This window comes from Acinonyx jubatus, chromosome B3 (assembly GCF_027475565.1).
Source record: "Acinonyx jubatus isolate Ajub_Pintada_27869175 chromosome B3, VMU_Ajub_asm_v1.0, whole genome shotgun sequence".
Taxonomy (NCBI): Eukaryota; Metazoa; Chordata; class Mammalia; order Carnivora; family Felidae; genus Acinonyx; species Acinonyx jubatus.
Genome location: NC_069386.1, coordinates 68,372,736 through 68,395,085, shown reverse-complemented (window position 1 = coordinate 68,395,085; position 22,350 = coordinate 68,372,736). Strand labels below are relative to the sequence as shown.

Genomic DNA, 22,350 nt, shown 5'->3' with positions numbered 1-22,350 from the left:
TTGGGATTCTTTCTACCCCCCTCTCTCCCTGCCCTTCCCCCATTCACACATACATTCTCTCCCTTTCTCAAGAATAGATTTTTTTTTAAAGAACCCTATTATATTGAAATACAATTATCAAAATATTAAATTCATGATCTAATATAAGTGCTTTTTTATCAATGCATCGAAAAAGATCTAGAAGCCATTTAATAACTACCATAATTTCAAAGTAGTATTGCACCTAAATCATATTATGAGATACATGCAACAATTATAATGTGATATGAAAATACCAGATATTTATCGTTAACAAAAATCACAGGTACTTTTATGTAGTTTGTTGCTGACATCATACTTGGAGAAAATACTAACTTTCCCCCCATAATTCACAGATACCCTCATCTAAAATTATTTCTGTTTCCCAGACACAGGGAAGCCAGATATAATCCTCATATCTCAAGACACTTAATCTTTGAGGAAACTGGAGCTCAAAGTCTTCCATATTTAGCCCTTAATGCTTTTCAAGCCTTTAAAATAAGCAAGTGGTTAGTTGTTAAATGGTGATTGTCAATACCTCTTGCATTAGGAACTTGGCTTATTGCCACTAGTTTTATTATAGATTACTGAAGAAACATATTTCTAAAAGCCTGTTTAGTTATTTTATCATGAAGTCGAATCAGGACATTATCTAGTAATGAGTGCTTTACTTATGTCTTGACTTTGAGCTGCTATGGCCATTATGTTCCTTTGTCATTAAAGAGAAAATGTAGCCCATGTCGTAAGCCCCGAATCATCCTTCTACTTTACGGAACTATTTTTGCTTCGTCAAATTTATGTGATTGTTTTGTTAGTTTACTTTTTTCTGGTTATTTCTTTTAAATGGAATTATACAATATTTGTCCTTCTGCTTTTAGCTCATTTCCCTTAGCATATTTTCAAGGTTTGTCCATGTTGTAGCACGTATCCGAATTTCGTTTCCTCTTTATGGCTGAATAATATCCCATTGTATGATATACCACATTTTTGTTTATCCATTTATCTGTTGAAGGACACTGGGTTGTTTCCACTTTGACTAATGTAAACAATGCTCCTATACACGTTGTCATATAAATATCTGTTTGAGTCCCTGTTTTAAGTTCTTTTGAGTATATGCCTAAGAGTGGAATTGCTGGGTCTCATGGTAATTCTGTTAGTTAACTTTTCAAAGAAGCTGTGTGATTATTTTTTAAAATAGTTTATTCTGTTTTTATTATCCATTCATTAATGTATTTTGATCACTAAACAACTTTTGGTTTTGGTTTTTGGGGTTTTTTTTGCTTATTTCCTTGGTTGACTTTTGTTGCTGATTTTTAAGAAATTATTTGTTTTGGTCATTCATTTTTTTCTTTTCTTTTCAATTGTTTGTTTTTCAGACCCGAGTCAGAACTCCATCACAGGGGAACACAGCCAGCTGTTAGGTATAGTATTACTATGGGATTGACTTTCTCTACAGTCACCCTTTTCTTGCTTATACTAACAGACATTACTCCCATTTCTAATTCTGTTTTCTATCCCCTCTTCTGCTTTTCACTTCTCGACATTTTTCCTGGTATTTCTGGTCCTAACTAGATAAGTTTTAGGAAACTACTTGTACAATTGATTGTTGAGCCTCAATGTAGTCACATATAAAAATAATTTACATGGTTCTATGTTTAAAAAAAAAAAATCTGTAGGGGCACCTGGGTGGCTCAGTCAGTTAAGCGTCTGACTTCGTCTCAGGTCATGATCTCACAGTTTGTGAGTTCAAGCCCCACATCAGGCTCTGTGCTGACAGATCAGAGCCTGGAGCCTGCTTCGGATTCTGTGTCTCCTTCTCTCTCTACCCTCCTCCACTCACACTCTGTCTCTTTCTCTCAAAAATAAACAAACATTAAAAACAAAAATTTTTTTTTTAGTCTGTAAAAATTAGATCTTTTTTCCAAGATAATTTTGTCAAGAAGATAACTATAATATTCTATAAGCTTGGGCTTTGCAGCTACTTTGCCCTTTTTATTATTTTTCTTGGTCTTTAATCGCCCTCATTTTAATTGCTGAAAGTACTTCATAAACAGCATGACCTTAAGCTGTAGAAGTTGATGTTCCAGTTCTTTATCTATTAAATAAGTTTTGGAAATAAATTTATTTCTTCTAGTTATCACATATTTAAATTTCAGTAAGCTTGTAATTTAATAGGTATTTCACAGCATCACAAGACTGATAAAAAATTAAAATAAAGGAAACATACTCTGGTGAGGATTCAGACAATAAAGAGTATATGTACAGAAAGTAGAGTCCTCTAAATTATCTCTTCTCCTCACCACCTTACCTCTATCCCCTGAGGTACTTATTCTTGGAAATTCTTTAGAAATTTTTAATTACACATTTTCTTACCATCTATGACTATCTTTTTTCCTTTTTTCTCCATGGAATTACACTCTACAGACTATGACTTCCTTTCTTTGACTTAACATTTTACCTTGTGACATTTCAGTGCATAAAGATTTGCCTTATTCCTCTGTTTTAGAATAGTATTCCATTGTTTTCCTGTAGAAATTACTTAAAAACTTAAAAAAGATAATCTTGCTTAGGATAATTAGGCCTAGTACGTTAAAAACTACAATTGCTTTGCCTGCTGAGTAGAATTTATAATAATATCTTTCAGACCTTTTAAGTTTCTTCCTGTCAGTAGGGGGCAGTTATTTTAATGTATCTGTTGTTGGCACTGACTCATCAGATCTCTTACAAAACTTAGGGTTAGGCTGAGGAGATGGATGGAAGAGTGAAACTGCTGTTGTGAGAAATAATTAAGCTGTAATGAATTTTGCTGTGTATATGTGTGTGTAATTTTCAATTTAAAACATTTTAGTAAGCAAGTAAGCAAATGAGCAGTGGTCCCTGGCATTTTTACAACAATTTTTACCAAACACCCAAGGAACAGTAATTCCTTTTCTACAGTTTCTCCCAAGGAATAGAAAAACAAGTAAATACTCCCCAACTCAGTTTGAGGATTGCATAACTTTGATTCCAAAACTTAATGCCAGTGTGAGACAAGTATGGGCCAGTTTTACTTATGAATACAGATACAGATGTCCTAAATGAAATATTTGCAATCTAAATCAAGCAATATATTTTTCTAAGTTACTCCTGACCAGATTGGGTTTCTGCTAGAAATACATTGTTGGTTTACCATTAAAGATCAATTTATATAATTCAGTGTATTAACAAAAGGAGATTAAATGATTAATCATCTTAACTGACGCAGAAAAAGAATTTCATTTGAAATATATCCAATATTTAAATTCATGAGTTCATATTGAGACTTTAAAAAGCTAATTAGTCACCATTGGAGTATTCTGGTGAACGAAGTTGGTTAATAAAGGGAAAGAATGAAGTATTTGCCATGCTTTTAACTGTATTAATGGGTAACCAAACAGTATATTAGAGGGAATATCTCTTTATAAAAGTATTTCAGCTAGTAAGTTAAGGAAGAATAATAGAAAAGAATATCACCATTTTGTAAGCCCTCATAAATTAATGGATCTAGGCATTCATCACCAACAGTTGCTAGTATCTCAGAAAGAAAACCTCCTGACAGAAGATCAAAATACCACTGTGAAGGAGTTTTCCTACCTCTTCCTTAAAAATACTGGATGTGGTTAAGCCTCTAGACCTAATTAGCAATTTATAGGAACTACAAAAACCAAACAACATTTAAACATCATATGGATGTCATCATCAAAATCAGAAACCCTACTGAACACCGGACATGGTTTCTTCAACAAGTAAATAGTGAAGAAAAAGAGAGTAGACGCTTGACTTAGGAGACACAGCAGTCAGTCATACTGCATGCCTCTTATTTGGCTACTGATTGAAGCAAACTATAAAATTAAAAACATAATTTGTAACATTTGAGACAACCTTTCATGTTCACACAGTGCATAGTTCAGACCCAAGCCTGTGCCAGAGGAAATTAAATACATTTACTGCTCTTGTTCTGCCTAGCTCAGACCAGCAAACATCATTTGACGAGATCAGGAGACTAAGGGAGGAATGTGAGATTTATTTATCTTAGCCCCCAATTGTAGTATAGTGGGAAATTATAAAAGCAGCAATATGGAGGTAATTGCACCACAAGAATAAAGTTTTTATTAAGAGCAAGACATTTGATATGCCATTTTATGTTTACCAAAAAAAGTATGCCATAAAAAATGGAAATTTGAAATTTGTAGTAGAATCCATGGCACTTATCAGTCTCTGACTTGTGCAGTGAAACACCAGTAAGTTCCTAGTAATGTTAGCATTATCTGGATAGTAAAATGGGGAAAAACAAAACATAGTGATCTGTTGGGCTGTTTAATTGATAGTGTCAGTAGGTATCCTTCAAAGGAATCCTCTTAGGATTCTGGATAATCATAAAACAGCCCTAGGACATGCATTTGGTTCTTAGTTCCCGCAGAGTAAAACTTGTTATTCAGAAACTCTAGAATTTCCATTCCATTTGGGATTTCCTGAGGTTACAGTAATGACCCAGACTTCTGAAGGCTGTACTTTTGAAACAGCATGATTTCCCACCAAGAAACTGAGATTGAGAATTGATCCATGCCTTTCAGTTAACCACTCCTGATGAGAACTTTGTTCCTTGCCTGGAAGGCCTTGATCTTTCATGATTGACCAGGATCTCTACGGGACCCTCCCACTCCTACCACCACCACAGGTAGACCCTAATAAGATATAATCTTGGAGGCATCATTGGTCTTGTAAATGTAGGCAATGTCTCCAGGGATATTTCTTCCATCTCGAAATAAACAAGCAAATGGAAGTTGGACCAGAAACATCCATGACCAGAGTGTCTAAAAGTTAAGGTGGTTGCACCTGAAACTTGAGAATACAGAGGCCCTGAAAGAGGTGCCATGGCTGCAGCAAGGGGAGCCAGAGCTTTTAGGATGTGGCTTGGACCAGTAGGCAGCAGGATGGGGCAGGATTGTTCTGAAGCCAGATTTTTATAGCAACAGTATTGTGAGACTCTTGAACCATTAGGAAAGTAGGATGTTGGATCTGGGATTCCTAGTCACATAACCCTTAAGAGGGATAAAGTGGTTCTGAGTCTGGGATACAAAACTATCAAATGTTTTCATCAGTAAAAGGTGCAGTTAGATGAGCATATTACCCAGAAATGAAGGACTGTTTAGAGAGGAGAACAAATGGAACTTGTAGAAAAAAAAAAATAGTTATTGATACAAAAAATAAAATTAACGGGTTATAAACAGGTAAAAGGTGTTGTGAACAGAACAAAAGGAAAATTACACCTAGACACATCTTTAATGATGCTGCAGAACACCTAAGAAAAGATCTTGAGATCCACCAGAGGTACAGATCCTCCCCAGAACAGCAGAATGACAGAATTCTCCATAGCGAAACATATAGCAAATGATGTCTTAGTGTTTGCAAAGCTTTTATTATCCTAGAATTGTGCTTGGCAAGATACTCAGTAATAATTAGGACAAAATACAGGCAACTGTTGCTAAATAAAAGCCAAGAACGTTTCTCACCGCAAGACTTGCTCCAAGCTAGTGGTTTACAACTGAGGACAATTTTGTCCCCCAGGGGACATTTGGAAATGTTTGAAGACTTTCATGATTGTCATTGTGGGAGATGCTACTGGCCTCTAGTGACTAGCAGCTAGGGATGCTCTTAAACGTCCTATGATGTAACTGTATGATGTACTACAACAAATACTTATGTGGCCTTGAAATTTCATGGTGCTGAGTTTGAGAAACTCTGAAGGAATTGTAAAGAAGGGACCTCAAGTAAAAGGGAAATGATCCCAGAAGAACAGTGACCTTGACCTTGACCAAAGTCAGTGTTTTGTCTCTGAAATATTTTTAGTGTCTTACTGTGTAGTAAAATTAACTACTAGAAATATTGGACAGAACAGTAATATTATGTGAATCAGAGGACAGTTGAAACTGAAGTGTTCAAGTGTGTTGTTTGTGAGGATGACAGATTGATTAAACTCACTTAACAGTTTAAGTAATATATGTGGTAAAATTTCAAAAGTAATTACTGAAAAAAATAGAATGTGGAAACTCCAAAAGAGGAAAGAGAACAAATGGAATAAGGGAAAAACAAACCAAAAAAAATCCAGGGAGAGGGGCATCTGGGTGGCTCAGTCGGTTAAGCGTCTGATTTTGGCTCAGGTCATGATCTCACAGTTCATGAGTTCGAGCCCTGAGTAGGGCTGTGCGCTGACAGTTCACAGCCTGGAGCCCGCTTCGCATTCTGTTTCTGTCTCTCCCTCTGCCCCTCACCAGCTTGTGCAGGCACGCGCTCGCGCTCTCGCTCTCTCTCTCTCTAAAAAATAAATAAATGAACATTAAAAGAGAGAGAAATCCCAGAGAGAGAAAATGAGAATGAATCATAAAAAAAGACCAAATAGAAATTTTAAAATCCTATCTTTCCAGTCGCTCTCTCCTTTCCTCTCTCTGTTTCAGCCATGTTACTCATTCTGTTTTATGACTGCATTAAGGTTGTTTCTGCTTTAGGATTTTTTAAAATTACTGTTCCCTCTGCTTGAAATGCAGGCTTTTCCTGAACATTCTATGTCAAGGGTGTGCTACAGCCAGCTCATACCAACTCCTGAGAACCAATTGTATGCATCTCTTCCCAAAACCATTCTCAGTGACTTCGCATTAGTAGTTTATTTTTTTTATTTGAGAGAGCACGCGGGCAGGAGAGATGGGCAGAGGGAGAGAAAGAGGGAGTTTTTTTTTTTTTTTTTGAGAGGGAGAGAGAGAATTTTAAGCTGGCTCCACTGCCAGCATGGAGCTTTCTCACAACAGCGAGATCATGACCTGAGCTGAATCAAGAGTCAGATGCTCAACCAACTGAGCCACCCAGACGCCCCAACATGTTAGTAGTTTACAATTGGCGTGTGTGAGTATTTACACTGTGGAAATAGACAACCACTATAAATCAGTTTTATGTGTGTGTGTATATGTTTTTAACTGTCTTCTGTGACTTCATATACACACAATGAAAGCAACATCTTTAACTGCTCTGTCTATTGCTGTATCACCAGGACCTAGAACAGTGCCCAGCACATCATAAGAACTTAATAAATGTGGGGTGCCTGGGTGGTACAAGTCGGTTGAACGTCCAACTCTTGATTTCGGCTCAGGTCATGATCTCAGGCTTCATGAGTTTGAACCCCACATCAGGCTATGCCCTCAGCGCAAAACCTGCTTGGGATTCTCTCCCTCTCTGTCTGTCCCTTCCCCACTCAGGCACACTATCTCTCTCCCAAAATAAATATTTTTTTAAAAACCTAATAAATGCTTACTGAATTAACTGAATAAATGGATTACTTAAAACCGGTGATAATTTTAAGCTGTGTCATTCTCTCTTTAGGATTTTCTGGAACCATTAGAGGAAAAGAATTTCATTTTCTTTTTTTTTTTTCCTTAATGTTTATTTTGAGAGAAAAAACCGCATGCACAACAGAGAAGGAATAGAGAGAGAGGGAGACAGAGAATCCGAAGCAGGCTCCATGCTATCATTTTCCTGTTTTGTTTTGTTGTTGTTTTTTTAGTAACTTTTTATTGTGGAAATTTCCAATGATATAGAAAAGTAAATAGAATAGGATAGTGAACCTCCATGAAGCCATCACTCAGTTTCAACAATGTTGAGAATCTGTTTTCAATCCCCACTTAATTTTTTCCTGGAATATCTTAAAATTCCAGACATCACATGATTTTATTTACTTTAAAAAAAAAAGTTTAAATTTATCTGTTTCAAAGGTGGGGTTTTTTGGGGTTTTTTGTTGTTTTTGTTTTTGTTTTCTACATTTGATTAGAGTCAGGATTCTAACAAGTTTCACACCTTGTACTTGGTTGGTATGTCATTTTAAGTCTCAAATTATGAATTCTGCTTTCTTAGTTTATGCCATTTATTTATTGAATAAGTCAGATTATTTGTCATGTAGAATTTCTCACATTCTGAATTTGGTGATTGCCTCATCTTTGTGGTGATGTTTAGCATGTTCCTCCTCTGCTTTGTTTTGTTTGTTTTCTTTGTTTTGTTTTTGTGAACTGATAGATTTAAGAAGCTTGATTAGATTCAACTTCCATTTTTTTGGTAAGAATACATCATAGGTTGCACAGGGTACTTTTTATTGTATTACAGTAGGGGTTTGTGTCGTCCACTTTTAACAAGCAATGTTAACATTGATCATTGAGTTCCAGATCACCCTGATCCATCCATTATAAAGTTATGTCTTAGCCTTTCATCTAATGGTTTTAGCAACCATTGATGATGATTGCCTAGATCTATTATTTCATTAGGGGTTGAAAATTGGTGGTTTTTTTTCCTAATCCATCTGCATTTAAAATTTTTTTTAATTTAAATTTCAGTTAATATACAGTGTTATATTAGATTCAGGTGAATCAGTATAGTGATTCAGCAATTCTGTGCATTACTCAATTCTCATCATGATGAGTGTACTTTTTTTTTTTAATTGTTAAGTTTGTTTATTTATTTTGAGAGAGAGAGAGACTCTGTCAACGCAGAGCCCAGTGCAGGGCTTGATCTCACAAACCATGAGATCATGACCTGAGCTGAGATCAAGAGTTGGACCCTTAATGGACTGAGCCACTGAGGCACCCCATGATGAGTATACTCTTAATCCCCTTCGTCTGTTTTCACCCATCCCCCTACCCAACTCCCCTGTGGTAACCACCAATTCTCTGTAGTTAAGAGTCTGTTTCTTGGTTTGTCTGTCTCTTTTTTCCCTATGCTTGTTTGTTTTGTTTTTTAAATTCCACACTGATTAGCTAGAATGTTTCTATAATGAAGAAATTTTCTTTAACTTTTTCATCACCTAAAAATATAGTTGGTACAGGAAAGGCAAGATAATTGCTTGATTCTTTCCATTTATTGTTTTTCATATATGTTTGTTCTTAGTAACTTGCAAAGGTGACTAGTTGTTTTTTTTTTTAATATATTGGATATTTCACATACTTACTTTTCAATTCATTGCATTATTTATTTTTAGTGCTCATATTATCCCATTTTTAGCCATTAGGGATCCCATCAGGTTGGCTTTTCTGTCCTTTGACATGATCCAGTTATTTTCATAGCTTGTTGACTGTTTCCCAAACTTACATTTAAGGTTATAGGACTTTAAATTAATTTCTTTAAATTTTATATTAGTGTCTATTTTATCAATATTTAAAGTCTTAGTTCTTAATGACATTTATATATTTTTTTATTTTCTCTCTCTCCTACGAGGTGATTATAATTATATAACTCTTACACAATACAGAACCAAAGCTAAGGATACAACACAAACTTTACTGTGTTAGGGAACCAAGTCTCTTTATCTCTCTCTCTCTCTCTCTTTTTTTTCTTTATAGGTGGTTCACCAAATGCTTGTGGGATGAAAAAAAATATGTGGCAGGAGTTTGTACAAAAATAATTCTTGGTTACATGACCTAATGTCATTTTTTTTTGTTTTTTTTTTTTGTTTTTTTACCTAATATCATTTATAAAAGGTTGGACATCTGTAAGTAGAGGGCTTTTGCTGCCATTGTTCAACAGCAATAGTGTATAAAGGTATTATATACTAAGGACTCAATAAGTACTTTTTAAAAAAAATTTATTCTAGATTTGGGTGACTTTAAGTGTAGGGTCTCTGTAGGTTAGAATCCTAAAAGAATAGTGTGTCCAGAGGCCTTTGTATTAAGAAAAGCAATGACCTATGTTTACCTCTTAGAAATTTATTTTTGCTCCTTTTCTAGAGGGAGCCACATTCTCCAAGCAACGCTAATTGAGTTCTCCCACTCTCAGATTAAAGTTTGAATATGAGGGGTGCTTGGGTGGCTCAGTCAGTTGAGCATCTCACTTTGGCTTAGGTCATGATCTCACAGTTTGTGAGTTTAAGCCCTGCACTGGGCTCTCCGCTGTCAGCACAGAGCCCTCTTCATATCCTTTGTCCCACCCCCACCCTCACCCCTGCTCCTTCCCTGCTCTACTTACGCTGTCTCTCAAAATAAAAAAATAAACTTAAAGTAGTTTGAATATGAAAATGGGTTCTGTTAATACAGAGGCAACATGAAGTTATTTGGTGCTGATACTTCTTTAATACCACTGAGAAACTGACTTGGTTTACTTTTTTTTTTTTTTCCAGATGATGGGCATAATAAGAAAGCTCGAAATGCTTATCTCAATAATTCCAATTATGAAGAAGGAGATGAATATTTTGATAAAAACCTGGCACTCTTTGAGGTAATATTTGGGAGAAGACTAGGGCAGAGATTTCAGGAATAGAGATTTCAAGATCGCTGTTTTCTATCCCATTTAGTTTTAAAACAGTACAGCCTGGATACTTTTAAGAATTAATTGTTAAAGTATAATACTTATGATAACTTGTCATTATAGTTGATTTATTTATGTAATCTAATGATCACTAATAAGTACCATTAAATCAAATTTCTGAGTATTGAGGAAGAATGTTGACATTCTTCCTCAATATGGGGGACCTTGCTATCTAATTCAGCTAGGATGTGAATATTTGCATTATCTACAAAGTGTAAAATAGTGAGTTTTTCAATCTGTGTTTAGGAGGACTTTCACTTACCTTAGAACTACTAAATCAAAAATCGGTGTAGGAAGTAGGCTGCTAGATTAAGAGGACCTTGTAGGTCTTAACCTGAGACCCTACGGACTCTGACGGCGTCTGCAGGCAGGTTCTTGAAAGGAACCTACTTTAGTCCCGCCTTTGTTTCTGGCTTTGGACAGTGATGTGAATGTTAGTTCTCTCAGCATACTTATCTTTTAAATGATATTTTCTTTCAGCTTACTTGAAGAAAAGATCTGTGGTGAATATTTACTTCAGTCACAAAGGTTTTTTTCTTTTAATGTTTGTTTATTTTTGAGAGAGAACACAGCTGTGCGCACAAGACAGGGAGGGGCAGAGAGAGAGGGAGAGAGAATCTCAAGCAGGTTCAATGTAGGGCTCGATCTCACAAACCATGAGATTATGACCTGAGCTGAAATCAAGAGTCGGACCCTTAACTCACTGAGCCACCCAGGTGCCCCTCAGTCACAAAAGTTTTTTAATGAGCTATCCGTATGTGCTGCAATAAATAATAGCCCTAAATTTTGTTAGAATGTTGGTAGCCTAAAGAAAGGGGCACTGTAGTTAAAGATAATATTACCAACATTTTTTACAAGGTTACAGCTGTCTGTAGGGGCCAGTGTGATTTTGTTTTTACTGTAAAGTTAAGCTATTAGAAAGAATCCTAAAGCTTTTCACTTAAGAATCTTATAAGGATTCATGTAGCCCTGATTAAGTGATATTTTACCTTGGGAGGAAAAGAAAGCCTCACTGATGAATTGTCTTAAAATATTTATCTGTGAAATATTTTCTTATTTAATTTGCAATTTTCTGATACATGGGCCATTTTGATGTTTATGCTTCCAGTGTTCTTCATTACTCATTTCTTCCATGTTTACGACTTTATAGGAAGAAATGGACACAAGACCAAAGGTATCTTCTCTCCTCAACCGTATGGCCAATTATACTAATCTGACACAAGGAGCGAAGGAACATGAAGAGGCAGAGAACATCACTGAGGGGAAAAAGAAGCCCACCAAGGTGAGGCCTTAGGATAACAATGATAAATAAAAAGAGTCCCATATATAAGAAAGGAGGAACTATCCAGGGCATCACTCTGTGCTCCGTAACTATTGAATGCTTGCTTTAAGCCAGGCACTGTTCTGGGCACCGGGATCATAGCAAAAAGAGAACCTACAACGTCCTGCTCTCATGCAGTCCGAATTCTGGTATGAAGAGATAGTTGTTAAACTGTATATTAGATGTTGATAAATGCTCTAACAAAAATATAAGCAGGGACAAATAGTAGCTACACTTGTGGCATATCATAGGCAGAGACTTGTCAGATCACTATGTTGTACGCCTGAACCAGTGTAACATTGTGTGTCAACTATACTTCAGTAATTAATTTTTTTTAAAGCAGGCTAAAGAGACTGCAACTGGCCAGCAAGAAAGCCAGGGCAGAAGGGGTTGCTGTTGGAGAGAGGTTAGTCAGGGAAAGCCCTTCTGACAGTGATATTTGAGCAGAGACCTAACCAATGTGAGACAGTGAGCCTGGTTGGGAGAAGACCGTTGCAGGGAGAGGAAGTAGCACTTCAGAAGAGGAGTGTCCACGCCCACCTGCTGATGCCATCTCTCTGTGGTGAAGTGGTTGGGTTTTTCAAAGACTACATTTCAGTTTTTCTCAAAATGAAAATAAGGAACAAGGTAGCTTCCTGGTTGTTCAGGAATTAAATGACCCTCAGATCTTCATTTTACCAACGTATTTACCAGCTACTATGAAAGATTTATACCACATTCTAAAGGAATTCCATCAAGTCATTATTCCGTTTAGATGAAAAGGGAAAGCTGATAGCTTCAAACTACGGAACATTTTAAAAGGGGGGGATTGTGGTCAAATACTTATGTAAAAACATATGGGGACCTGTGTAAAGTAAAAATGTATAGTTCTAGGACTATTAAAAAGTATGGTGATTGACATTTATTAGATGGAGATTTTATATGTGCCTCTTCTAGGATATTCTGATTATCTCTGCCTAATAATTAATATGGTAGTTGGGAGCAAGTTTTTATACACAAGTAAAGGGATAAAAGCATGGCTTCTAGATGACTATATAATTTTTCTTTTGTCAACTTTCTTTCCAGACCCCTCAAATGGGTACTTTCATGGGTGTCTACCTCCCCTGTCTACAAAATATTTTTGGAGTGATCTTGTTTCTACGCCTTACATGGGTTGTGGGCACAGCAGGCGTTCTTCAGGCCTTCGCAATCGTCCTTATCTGCTGCTGCTGTGTAAGTCCTGAGTTGGCTCTTAGAAATCACCTGGAACGTTGCAAGAGCTCAAGATTATATGCACTTGACCTGTTTGAGAATAAAACAAAGGCTAATAGGGGAAGACTCATGATCTCAAAAGGAGAGATTATTTTGATATTAAAATCTGAAGGATTTTCAGTTATTTAGGGCCCACTCTTCACTGCTTAGATCTATAATATGATGTACTAGAAATTACAAAGGAAGACTTCTTTCTGGAGGGAGTAGGAGATGTAGTCCTTGACTTCAAAGAATTCAGAATACAAACCACTTGTATTGATGGCACCAAAGTTGTGATAGAAAATGATGCCGCACTACTCCAGTATAGTATGGAGAAACAAAATGGATTGTTGTTTAGGGTGAGGGGCATTTGTTTTGTTTTCAAGTCTCATCTGTTCTCCCTTCCCTAGAAATTCAGGTGTGTTTTCCAGGTCCTCTCCCCACTGTACTGAGAACATTCTGATCTTCCTTGAATTTAAACTCCTCTTATGCATTATAAGTTGATTATTATAAAAAGTGTATTTTTTTGTTCTGTTACCTGCTGACCTCTTTCATTACTATCATTATTATACCCTCCTTGTGCATTAGGCTCACTGAGTACATACAAAGCAGGATAAGCAGAGATAGTTCCTATCATTAATAAATTAAAATTAACAGTACTACCTCTCCCCCCCCCCCCCCTTTTTGTTTTCTTAGTCTTAAAACTTCAAGGTCATGTTTGGCTCCTTGGTCACCTCTCACATCTAATCAGCTACCAGTGTCAATCAAGTCTCCCTCTGAAATCTCTTACCTACAACCCTTCCTTTATATTCCTGTTTTTTCACTGAACTGTAATAGCCTATTAACAAGTCACTCTGTCTTCATCTGCTCCCTGTCTGCAGTCCATTCTATACTCTGTTGCTCCCAGGCAATGTTTTCAAAATATAGTTTTTATTAGTTCAGAAGTCTTCAGTGGTTCCCTTCCTTACTGAATATTGTTCTTGTAATATCTAGTCCTTAGTCAGTTTCCAGTCTGTTTTCCAAGTTAACTAGGAGACCAAGGTGAGATCAGGGGTTTCTACTAGCCCCTAACCTACTGATTATGACATAGAACCATTTTAACAGAATACTCAAGATGATAGTAATTTGACTAGTGCAATGAGTTGAACCACATCATATTTCCATGCTATTAGGTATGATATCCAACTCCGTCCGTAAAGTATGTAGAGTTAATTATTCAAACAGTGCTCTGAATTCCACAGATGGGAAGATAGTACAGAAATGTCATCTTTATAACAGTAACAGTCTTCTCCTTTCACTTCCTTTACAGACAATGTTGACTGCTATCTCCATGAGTGCCATTGCCACTAATGGAGTGGTGCCAGGTCAGTTGGCTAAGATTGCATTTCAGGGATTGTCAACAATTACTGTATGTTTATGCTGTGAAGCCAGAGGTGCAAACTTCCAAGGGACAGAGTACTATTTAGTCTGTTGGTCATAGGCATTCACACTCTTTGACTTTAGAATACATTCTTTAAGTCTCTTTATGTCCTAAACTAGGGGAACCTCACTCACTCTTGGTGGGAATAGAATCTGATCCAGCCACTCTGGAAAACAGTATGGAAGTTGTTCAAAAAATTGAAAGTAGAAATACCTTATAACCCAGTAATTTCATTTCTGGGTATTTACCCAAAGAAAATGAAAACACTAGATTAAAAAGATATAGGTGCCCTTATGTATAGTGCTGTATTATTTACAATAACCAAGATATGGAAGCAACCTAAGTGTTCATCAATAGATGAATGAATACAGAAGTTGTGGACACATACACACAAAATAGAATATTACTCATCCATCAAAAAGAATGAAATCTTGCCATTTGCAACAACACAGGTGAACCTAGAGATCCACTCATGCAAATGAAATAAGTCCAAGAAAGACAGATGCCATATGCTTTTACTTATATGTGGAATCCAAATAAATAAATAAACAGACAAACAAAAACAGAGACTCATAAATACAAAGAACAAACTAGTGGTTGTCCAGGAAAAGAAGAGTAGAGGGATGAGCAAAATAAGTGAGAGGGAGGGAATAAGAGTTACAAACTTCCAGATATAAAATAAATAAGTCATGGGGATGAAAAATACAGCATAGGGAATACACTCAATAATATTGCAGTAACATTGTATGGTGACAGATGGTAACTGCACTTACTATGGTGTGCTTAATGTACAGAATTGTCAAACCACTATGATGTTGTACTATACCATTTATTAAAGTCAACCATACTTCAATTAAAATAAAAAGGAAAAAAATCTCATCATGTTCTAAGCTAGAAGTCTTAATTTGTATCACATTCCTATCTTCTTTTAGTTAGGATATATATTATGGGGCTATCTCATGCCTGTAGTAAATATTCCTTGATATTTATCTAAGTAATACTGACAAGTTGAACTAGTTGGTGTGGAGCATTAGCTATGCAGTATATTAGAAAGGTTTTATCCTTTATTTCCCATTAGCAAATATACTTTTTATCAAAACATTGAGAGTTTTCAAAAGCCTGAAGCATTTATTCTTCTTATTTATGACTTTGTTTACATTCTTCTTACCGGTGTACTTTCTTTATCCTGCTTACATTGTTTTGTCTTTTAGCTGGAGGCTCATACTTTATGATTTCCCGGGCCCTGGGCCCAGAGTTTGGTGGGGCTGTTGGCCTCTGCTTTTATCTTGGTACCACATTTGCAGCAGCCATGTATATCCTTGGTGCCATTGAAATTTTTCTGGTGAGTAATGGCTTAATTGTGGTCTACAGTGTAGAAAAGATAGAGATTTGGATTTATTTTGTTGTTTGGTAGCAAAACTTCTGAGAGATCCGCTGTAGAATCAAACAAGTGATTCACTGTTAACTTGTCATTGACTTCCTGTTGTGAGTATAAGTCAGAATGGTTGAAAGTCTCCACTGCCTGCCTACTGCTTCCCTTCCACCCGTTTACTAACACCCTACCCACCTCACCAAGAAGTGGAAGTCGTGAGGCAAGACACACTAACAAGGAAAAAGTAAAGTTTATCTTTTGTCATATCTTTATCCCCCCAAAATAAAATGTTTTTCATTTCTTTATTCACTGGATTATTATTATTATTATTTTTTTTTTTTTTTTACTGTTTAAAATGATAGGTAAGTAGGAATAATAAGGTAGGACCTAAGGTAATCATTATAATTATTTTACATAACCCTTCGAATAAATTATTAATGCATTCTTTGCTGTTTCCTTTGGGAAATGCAGATATTCAGAACAACATGTAGCCTTAAAAAAAAAAAAAGATCAATGCTATCCAGTTTTTGCAGGAATAGGTTAAGTCTCCCGTCATTTTCTATCTTAGCTTTTCTTTACTTTGTGAAAATAAATGCAAATTACAACAGCCCTTTTACTTGATGACTATAAAATGACCTCATTTTCTACTTCTTTCACTTAACAGGTATATATTGTCCCCCGAGCTGCCATCTTTCGTAGCGATGATGCACTCAAGGAATCAGCAGCCATGCTAAATAACATGCGTGTCTATGGCACCGCGTTCTTGGTTCTCATGGTATTGGTGGTATTCATCGGTGTGCGCTATGTGAACAAGTTTGCCTCACTTTTCCTGGCCTGTGTCATTGTGTCCATCTTGGCCATCTATGCTGGAGCCATCAAGTCTTCTTTTGCCCCTCCACACTTCCCGTATGTGTCTGCCTCTTACCGGCCATCATTACTGGGTAGTCATTGACAATATCTGGTGATGTGACCACTTCAAGTACAATTTCACAGTGTCCCTGAGATTTCACTTGTGGATAAGCTCAGTTAGCATCTAGGCAGGAAGCCTCCCCGCAAACTTATGTCATGTCAATCCTCTTCCTTATGTCCCAGGCATAGAACTGGCAGCTGTAACCATCATTTGGATGTAGATACTGAGTTTTGTTTTAAAACCTCCTTATAATGGTTGTGCTTGCTTAAACTATTCATGAAGAGCTTTACAAATAATATAGTTATTACCGGCAAGCTTTGTAAAGTATTCAAAAGTTGGATTCCTGTTATTAATGAAATATCAAGAGAGTCAAAGAAACCTTAGCTCCTATTTAAATATTTGTAATTACCCTTTTTATTTTGCTGTTAATATCATAGCAGACTTTCTTTCTACTTATAAAATAAAGAGGAATACATGTCACATTTGCATATATATCTCTCTAGAGAGATTGTATTCCTTACCATAAGTAGTACAAGTACATTAAAGTATATTTTTTGAAGTAGCAATGGATTTGTACAGATAGGTGACTCCCAGGTCACCTGTTCTCTGTTTGACTAGTGGCATAGGGACTAACCAGCACTGAGTGTTTGTAATCTTGCTACAGAGATTGTCTTTAAGAAGCATCTGGATTATCAGGTATCAAACTTATCAGTCCTATGTTCATTAAACCTGATTACAGAAAAATAGTTGTTTCAAGATGAAAAGACAGATCCATAGAGATTAAATGACTTGCCCAAAAGTTAGTTAATGGCAGAGCACAAACATGAACACTTTGATTTCCTAACTCCTGGTGCAGTATTTCTTCTACTATGCTAAATGATGTCAGTGATAAATTCCATCATCAGTTTTTAGTCTGCTCATTTATGGGCTACAACTAGCCGAAAGTACTGAAGGCTACTGGATGTCTTCATTTGAGAAATTCCACTTTGTCTTAAGTTCTTCTTTGATTCTTCTCTCTTTTGGTGGGTAAAAGGTCACGATGTGTGGTATTTTCTTTAAAATATTCCAGCAAAACAAGACAGAATTCCCTAGAGGAACACTAAACCAGACTGTGCAGTGTTGAGTTATCGAAGCTGAGTAATGGGTACATGGCTCATTATACATGTATGCTGTCATTTTGCAGATTTGAAAAGTTGCTTTGTTCCTCTTGAGAGTTACTTTAACTGTGGGTATATTGTTCTTTTGTTCATATTTATAGCTCCGGGTTAAAGAAAAAAATAAAATCAGCAGTTATTATTTGTAATATCCTTAAATACCCTCACTCCCACTGGGTCTAGGCTTACGTTCAAAAATAGTTTTCTCTTAGGCCATAGTGGGATGTGCCTTCTATTTCAGCCAAGCTGTTTTTCTCAAAACGGTAGCCAGAAAGTTTGACCTTTAGCAGAACATTTTCAAAGGGGTTTTTAGGAACATAAGGCTTTTCTAGGCCAAAAAAATAGGGGAAAAATTTTTTTGTCAGAAGAACAAAAGGACTCTGGGATTCTTTTAGGCCTAACAATTGGTTAATAACCTAGAAAATTTGGAAGATGGGTAAGTCCTGTGTCTTCAGATAGTTTTTGTATTTGAATTCTGTCACTACCACTCGAGTAGACTGCTTTATCTCCCTAAACTTCAGTTCCTCCATCCACAACATGGAAATACTCATGCATATTTTGTGAGATGGCTGTGAGGATTAAATTGCAGAAAATTTAAATCCCCATTTACAGAATGAGTCAATAAATGTTAGTTCTTTTCCCATCCATGACAGTAAAAGCTCTTAGAGATGAGGTGTTTTGTTTTAACTTTGCTAATCTAATTTACTAACCTATATCTAACCTATCTTCTTTTCTTAAACGTTTTTTCCCCCTTGCTTCATCTTTCTCTCTCTTTTCACTTAGGGTCTGCATGCTGGGTAACCGCACCCTTTCATCAAGACACATTGATATTTGCTCTAAGACCAAGGAAATTAACAACATGACAGTACCATCAAGGTTATGGGGCTTCTTCTGTAACTCAAGTCAGTTTTTCAATGGCACCTGTGATGAATACTTTGTTCACAATAATGTCACTTCAATCCAGGGCATTCCTGGATTGGCTAGTGGTGTCATTACAGGTAAGTTAGGAGGTATTTGAACAAGTTTTTTATTTGTTTCTGAGGAAAGCGGGCCTTTCAATCTTAGACTCTTATATTGTCCATGACGCCTCACTGCCATTGTATCACTTCCCTGCTTAAGCTCAGCACACAGCTCCTAATTCAGCTTCTTTCTGCTTTTCTGTTAGTGAACTTCTCCTTTTTCAGGACTCCTTGCGGTGTTTTCTGTTAAAATTTCCCACCTTTAGAGAGCAGAGCTAAGCCAGTCGCTTTTTGAACTGGGATAAAGTAATAAAATATTCTGTGTTACTGTAAAGTTGCCAATGTTCTTCCCACAGGGACAGCTAGAATGGAACTATTTCAGTGTCCCCACATGCACATATGTGTTTTCCTAACTCAGCCCGATTTCTGAAGCTCTTTGCTTAAGTGACTTCTGTCTTAAATGTTTGGTCCACAATTTCTTTGCATGTAAGCAGGTTTACACTAAGGTGTTAGAAATAGCATTGATTACTAATTTTTAGAAAATAGGCTTTGCGGGGCACCCATCTTTAGTCTGATTAACTTTTACTAATTTGCATTTGTAAATTTAACTGTATTTGTATGTACCAAAGTCTTTTGTCAAATTACATTTGAACCATTTGAGAAAGAGCATTAGGTTTTTATTTGTGCTTTATTATGTAATATATACATGTGCTCATGTAGAAAGAAACATACCTTCAAACACTAGAAATGAGGAATCTGATTTAGAATGTTGTTTAGGTAGAAAATGAATTACCTTCTTTCCATACTTCTGTTGCTTATATACCTTTTTCTTCCCTCTACAGAGAATCTTTGGAGTAATTACCTACCAAAGGGAGAGATCATTGAAAAGCCCTCAGCCAAATCTTCTGATGTCTTGGGCAGCTTAAACCATGAGTATGTCCTTGTTGACATCACCACCTCTTTTACTCTTCTGGTGGGGATCTTCTTTCCTTCTGTCACAGGTAAGCAGAAGGGCTGTTATCTATTTTAGAAGTTATCAGACCCAGAGAGTGATTTTCCTTAAGACACAGGCTTCTCAGATACCAGTCTTTGGTATCAGTATGAATATCAAAGTGTCCAGGAACTAAGAAATTAACTTGTTCTTTTTTCCTTCTCTAAAGGTATCATGGCTGGATCAAACAGATCTGGAGATCTGAAAGATGCTCAAAAGTCTATTCCCATTGGCACTATCCTCGCCATCCTGACCACCTCGTTTGTCTGTATCCTTGTCATGAATCCAATTTGAGTTTTAGTCATAGGCATATCTGTGGAATGAGGGCCATCAATATTTTTATCCTAGTAATAAAGATGTCTGCTTTCTATCAGCTCACTTCTTACTAGATAATCTACCCACCTCATCTCTAAAATTCAAGGAAAAATTTACAATAGTGAATCTACCAACTAATTTTACTGATGTAAGCAGACACACAGGATATTTCTTCTTATTTCAGAGGGTTAGAGGTCAGTTTCCTTGACTCTCAGTATGGTAGATTTAAGCAATGTTGTCCTTTTTGGTGCCTGTATTGAAGGTGTTGTTCTCAGAGACAAGTGAGTAGTTGATTTCTTTGTAATATTTGTGTGTCTGTCTTCCAGTATATCAGATCACTGCCCCCAAGATGGTCATAAACTCAAAACCTAACCTGAGGTTTATATCGTGACTAACAATTAGAAAATATATGTATATACTTCCCAAAAAGGTTAGTGAATAATAAGTACTAGTTACATTGTTATAAATAAGTGAGATGCCATGAATATAGCTCTTTCATGAAGTAGTGAATTTGTCTGAATGACAAGGACTTGTCTGTAGTACATTAAAAGCTGTTGGAAAACTAAGACCAAAAGTAGAGGAAAGCACGTTAAAAAAACAAACGAAACAAAAACTTTGAAGTGTCTCTAGCATCTCTTCTATGAGATATAAGTATGTGTCTGTTTAGCATTCTAAATAAAATCTTGGAATTTTCTTCATTTCGTTCATGAAGGCTGCTGGGTGTTTTTCCTTTCCTCACACCTATGAGCAAAAAACAAGTTTTTGTAAGAGATTCTTAGAAAAATCTTTCCCCTAAATCTGCTAGATCTCTTCCCATTTTCCCTGTCTGGAGGAATTACAAGCCTCACCATTCACCCTTTCTCAAAACAGAAATGTAGGTGCCATCCTAGACTTTCCCCAGTTCCCTCATCCAGTTGGTTTCTAAGCCCTGTGAATTCCACCTTTCATCTTAATAGATCTCCTTTTCGCTCTTTATCCCCATCCCTTTGCACAGACCTTCAGGATCTTTTTCCTGGATTATTGTAATTACCTCTCTTTCAGTTTTATCACCTTCTAATCCTTCTTCCATGCTGCCACCAGAATGATTTTTCTACAACACAAAATGAGATCATTTTCCTGCTTCACAGCCTGCCAAGCCCATTACTTCAGTCCGGCCCTGTTTACCTTTTTCTTATGTCATCTCCCATCATTCCCTCATAAAGTCCACATGCTCTAGCCATAACTTGAAGTTAAATATGCCTTGTTTCAGATTCCCATCCAGCCACACATTTGTCTGTGCAGTTTCCTTTGCTTAGAATGGGTAACTCCCGCCTGGCAGCCACATGAATCCTTGAAGACTAGACTAAATGTCTTCTGTCCTGTGAAGCTTTCCCATACTTACCCATCAGAGATACCCACTCCCCTCCTTGTTTAGCCACTACAGTATTACACTTAACCATATATATGTATTGTAGCTTTTCATATCACTCTCCCTGACTAGATTGAGTTCTTTTAGGACAGGAACCCCAGTAAATAATATATACATATTGCTGACAAAAATAAGTAGCACAGTTTACTATTACTATACTATTGTCACTGAAAATATATGGGTTCATAGAGGTTTGGTAAATTACACCATAATATAAAAAGTATTGAAAGTATAAGCTGGAATACCACTTTGGAAAACTGTTGGTCATTGTCTCCTAAAGTTGAACATGCATGTACCTTATGACCTGGCACTTCCACTGCTAGGTAGATCCAACAGAAATTCATGCACATGTGCGTTAAGAATCATGCACAAGAATTCTCACAGCAGTATTGTTACTAATAGTCAAAATCCTTATATAGTTCACACGTCATCAGTAGTAGAATGGATAAGTTATGTATTCATGCAATGGGAAATCAGAGCAATGAAAATAAATAAGCCATAGCTATATATACACCCACACAAAAGGATGAATTTCAGAAAGTTAAGTGAAAGAAACCAAGCACAAAACACATATATTGTGGTTCATTTATTTAAAGTTTAAAAACAGGTAAAACTACATAGTATTAACAGGATAGTGATGGGGGAAGGGCTAGTGATAGCAAGTGGGCATAAGAGAGACTGGGGTTCTGGCAGTTTTCTATTTCTTGACTAGATAGTAGCTACATAGATGGTTTGTGAAAATTTATTGAAATGTACATTTGTTTTTTGCACATTACTTTTTGTGTGTGATTCTTAATAAAAATGGTTGAAACCAAAAATAAACAGATGAGATGCCATGTTTCACCCATCAAATTAGCATTGACTTTTAAAATTTTAATATAAGGCTGGTGTGAAATAGA

General features: G+C 36.4%; 1 protein-coding gene across 3 annotated transcripts in view; it reads left to right on the top strand.

The window, feature by feature from the left end:
- SLC12A6 (solute carrier family 12 member 6) overlaps positions 1–22,350 on the top strand; it is an 81,136-nt gene that overhangs the window by 44,238 nt on the left and 14,548 nt on the right. For 2 of the 3 annotated variants that reach the window (XM_027066865.2, XM_027066867.2), the window contains exons 2-12: positions 1,395–1,439; positions 10,184–10,281; positions 11,522–11,653; positions 12,758–12,904; positions 14,232–14,286; positions 15,554–15,684; positions 16,379–16,620; positions 18,562–18,776; positions 19,580–19,738; positions 19,898–19,996; positions 20,267–20,324. In XM_027066865.2, coding sequence (XP_026922666.1) covers positions 1,395–1,439; positions 10,184–10,281; positions 11,522–11,653; positions 12,758–12,904; positions 14,232–14,286; positions 15,554–15,684; positions 16,379–16,620; positions 18,562–18,776; positions 19,580–19,738; positions 19,898–19,996; positions 20,267–20,324 — 1,381 coding nt within the window. The remainder of the gene's footprint in view (positions 1–1,394; positions 1,440–10,183; positions 10,282–11,521; positions 11,654–12,757; positions 12,905–14,231; positions 14,287–15,553; positions 15,685–16,378; positions 16,621–18,561; positions 18,777–19,579; positions 19,739–19,897; positions 19,997–20,266; positions 20,325–22,350) is intronic. The other variant, XM_027066866.2, reaches the window with a different exon arrangement.